This window comes from Phalaenopsis equestris, unplaced genomic scaffold (assembly GCF_001263595.1).
Source record: "Phalaenopsis equestris unplaced genomic scaffold, ASM126359v1 Scaffold000001, whole genome shotgun sequence".
NCBI classification, from domain to species: Eukaryota; Viridiplantae; Streptophyta; class Magnoliopsida; order Asparagales; family Orchidaceae; genus Phalaenopsis; species Phalaenopsis equestris.
Window position 1 is genome coordinate 548894 of NW_018164443.1, and position 4179 is coordinate 553072.

The 4179-nt window shown below is 31.5% G+C and overlaps 1 protein-coding gene across 1 annotated transcript; it reads left to right on the forward strand.

The window, feature by feature from the left end:
* Nucleotides 1–1189: 1189 nt before the first annotated feature.
* LOC110027964 (putative RNA-binding protein YlmH) lies at nucleotides 1190–4177 on the forward strand (the record flags this gene model as incomplete). The annotated part of the gene is given in 6 exon segments (XM_020730018.1): nucleotides 1190–1291; nucleotides 1887–2090; nucleotides 2819–2892; nucleotides 2967–3072; nucleotides 3158–3226; nucleotides 4113–4177. Coding segments are annotated over 6 exon segments (620 nt in total), but the record flags the coding sequence as incomplete, so codon positions are not given.
* Between the last annotated feature and the right edge of the window lie 2 nt (nucleotides 4178–4179).

Consider the following 4179-nt stretch of genomic DNA (forward strand, 5'->3'; position numbering starts at 1 on the left):
CATAAGAATTGAGTGGAATGCATGTAAATCTTCCTACAATTTTCAGTTTTTAATGCTAGTTTGAGATAACTTTGTTTTAGCATTTTGGGCTTGTTTGGTTAAAAGTAGGATCTTGTAAATTTTGTAAACATGGATTTGGTGAAACTTAGAGGGGTTAAATCTTGAAGGTTTTTTGATGTGATGGATGTTAAATCTTATTAACATTTTATAAATTCTTTGATAGATGTTTTCATGTTGTAGTATTTAAATGCAAGAGAAGAAGACAACAATGAGTAGAATGAATTCTATGAGGGGTTGGTAATGGCTTTTGATTTATCCAATGCTTCCAACACTTCCATATGAGTGATGAGTCATATATTACTCATGTTCGTTATGAAATTTCTTGTGTTATATATATGTTGTACACAATTCTTATGTATTTACTTGTCTCACACCTAAAGTTTCATATTTACATTCATAGCATTTATAGGGGCGAGCTTTCGGTCGGTTTGGATGGATCAATTTTAAAATTGGCCTAACCGATTACATCGAAATCCAAAATCCAAAAAACAGATCCAATCTAAATTTTGATAAAACTGGACAACTGAATCGAAATTTAATTCAGTTTAAATGGTTCGGTTATGAAAAAATCAAAATTTAATTGTTTATTGAAATTTGGCTATGAACAAGCATTACAAATTACTTATCTTGTCCACATAATATCAATTTGATTTCATGAATCATCTATTTATTTCAATCAAATATTACATATAATAAAAGTTTTAACCTTTCTAGTTTATTTCACATGAAATTAAAATATAGTAAAATTTTTTAATAAATTTTACTTTTTCAGTTTGTTTGGTTAAATGAAAATTAAAACTAAATCGAAAACTAAATATTAAAGTTTTTAAAATCAAAAACTGAAATCCAATTTTGAAACCGAACCGAACCAACCAAATTTGATTTGTTCGGTTTGGTTTTTTAGTTTTGACCAAATAATACACACCCCTAGCACTTTTGTGTCTTAAAACTATGCATGAAAATGTGCATTTGACTTTTAAAAGGTGCTAACAGTGCTATTTTCGATGTGATATTAAAGATTTGAGTGTTATGTGTGTAAACATGAAAGATTAGATGTGAAATATGTAAACACATAGGAATTTTGTGCTATTTACGTAAATGCCCCAAAATTATACATTCGGTTGAAGAAATGCTTCTTGATGACTTCATTGTGATTGTTCCTGGGGTTGTTGCTGTGAGGTTTGGAGTCTCCACTGATCTTGGAAGAATTAGAGCTATTTTGACGCGCATGGTTTTTATTTGTTAGCCATCTCTTATAAGAGATTCATTTATAGATTCAAACTAGTATCACTTTGATCTTCATGTCAAGCAGGGCAAATTTCATTGAACCATGTCAAACTCCGAAGCTGTTTTCAAAATTAAGGAGTTACTAACAATTTCACTTGAAGTTGGTAGACTTAAAAATAGGTGCATTTACATATATACCACTCATTTGCTATATATTTACATATCTAACACCTAAACCTTACTTTTTTACATTTATTCTTTCCAAATCTTTCGTATCACAAAAAAATGTCACTATTTTCACTTTTAAAAAGTGCAACACCTTTCATGCACATGTAAGATGACATATATGTAAAAGATGAAGGTTAGGTGTTTGATATGTAAGTACATATGAATTGAGTGGTGTATGTAAATATTGAAGTACTTACACAAATCTGATAGGCTTGAAACTTCTGCAAATTTTCTTGGAGAGCAAGAAATCTATGAAGTAATTTGTTGTCCTCGTTCTTAATACCCAGCTTCAAATCAACAAGATACATGAGTTTTAAAGCTTTAACTTGTTTCTTATGAATAATAGTCATGTTTCTGCTTTTTACAAATAGAGCCAATTTATTGGGTATTTTTGCACTTTTTTGTTTAATTTTTTTTGCATTTATGTTGTCTTTTTTGGAAAGGCAAGCAGAGCGTCATCAAGAACAGAAATCCTTCACACAGACTTCCTAACTCCACCAACACTCAGAGAGTCGATTTCTGCGCTAGAGAAATTAGCTGATGTCAAAATAGTAGCTCAGGGAGGATACCCACAGGTTATACTGATCCCATTTTATTCTCTGTCTCTCTAATTTTAACTTTGGTGGCATTTACATACTTAGAACACAATTCTAATGTATTTACATATCTCACACCTGAACTTTGATTTTTACACATGTAGCTCAAATCTTTAATATCACATAAAATATAACACTATTACCACTTTTTTAAAAATCAAATAAATATTTTCATGCATTGCTTTAAGGCGTAGCTTTAAAGAACCAATGTGCTATGTATGTAAATATTAAAGTTTAGGTGTGTGATATGTAAGTACATAAGAATTTGTGTTAGCTATGTTAATTTTCCTTAAATTTGAACACATTAGTATAAGTATTCATTTCTTATCTCTTCTCCTCTCCTCTTCGACCCCTCCGGCCCTCCCTTTCCACTGCCACTAAGATTTTCTACTATATTTTGTTGGGACATTTACATACATACCACACAATTCTTATGTATTTACTTATCTAACATCCAAACTTCCAGATTTACATACATAACACTAACCATTAATACCATACTAGTGACTTTTTACACTAACCATTAATACCATACTAATGACTTTTTAAAAGTGATGGACGCCTTTTTATGCATAGGTTCATGAAACCAATGTTTTATAAATATAAATATCAAATTTTAGGTGTTAGATATGTAAATACAAAGGAATTGTGTGGCATGTATGTAAATTTCCCAAATTATTATTGTAAGCTCCATTTTAATTTTATAGGCTGAACGTTGTCGTATTTCTATTGGAAATCCGGAAATCCTTACTACCGACCCAGATGTGGTTGCTGCTCTGAGGTCTCCAGGACTCTATCTGTATTTCCTTTTTCAACTTCCTTTTTAGCTTATAGCTAAATCTTCACCTTGGTCAGCATCTCTGGGAACTTTGGGTTTGAAAACTGTTCTCATGGAGACTTCCTTGGCTCCATAATTGGAACAGGAATTGCTAGAGAAAAGATTGGTGATATATTACTGCAGGTATCTGTTATGGCAAGCTAATGAATTCGCATGTCTAACAGAGAAAGCTTGACAGGGTTGATAATGTCTTGTTGCTCTTGCATAGGGGAAACAGGGAGCTCAAGTAATTGTTGTTCCTGAACTTGTAGAATTCCTTACATCAGCCTTGAATAAGGTGCACATATTTTTGTATTGTGAAAATAAAATATCATAAGTAAATCAGTTAATGGTGTACATCTGCCATAGAAGCTTTTTATTTTTAAGTATATTTTGATTTTAATAGTTTGGCTTGACTGCCCATCCTAATTTCATCAAACATAACATTGTTAGTATTTCTCTCTTGGGAATTTGCACATAAGGATTGTATAGAGGGCAAAGCTGACAAATAACTTGAAAGCCAGAGCTCAGGACCCAAAGAAAATCGGTCTGCATTGAATTTATGGAACTCAGCAACTCAAAAGTTTAAGCCATTAAGAATCTTTGCTTGTGTGTTTGAATCACGAGTATTGTTTATTTTTTTCGCTTTTGTTGTGGGATTATTTTTCATTTTCATGCATATCAGAGCAGTCTCCTCTGTCCTGAGAATCCTTTGCATTGGTTTTTATTTATCAAATGTAATTTTTTGATTGACTTTCTTCTATGCTATTTACTTAGCATTCAATTCCTGTGTTTTTACATATCTTACACGTAAAGTTTAATTTTTTACATACATGCCACCTTTTCTATGCATGAAAAGGTGTATTTCACTTTGCTTTGTATTTTGGGTGGTATAAATGTAAAAAACAAAGTTTAGGCGTTAGATATGTAAATACATAGATTGGGTGGGTATGTATTAGCAGGATTGCCATATTCCTCGTGGCATAGGAATGGATTTGTTCTTTGCTCTTCAATTCTGAATTTATAGATACTATAGGAGTAGCACTAAATTATATTAAATGTGATGCTTTAATCCACCACTCAAAAATATATATTTTGTAATTTTAGAATTGTTTTTTTGCATTACTACCTGTTCTTAACAAAAAAATTTCATCGCAATTCTCTTCAGCATTCTTTCATTGCAGGTAGGTAATGTTCCTGTGACTTGTCAACAAATTCCTTTGCTTGAATTAAAGTATGAACCGCCAAGGT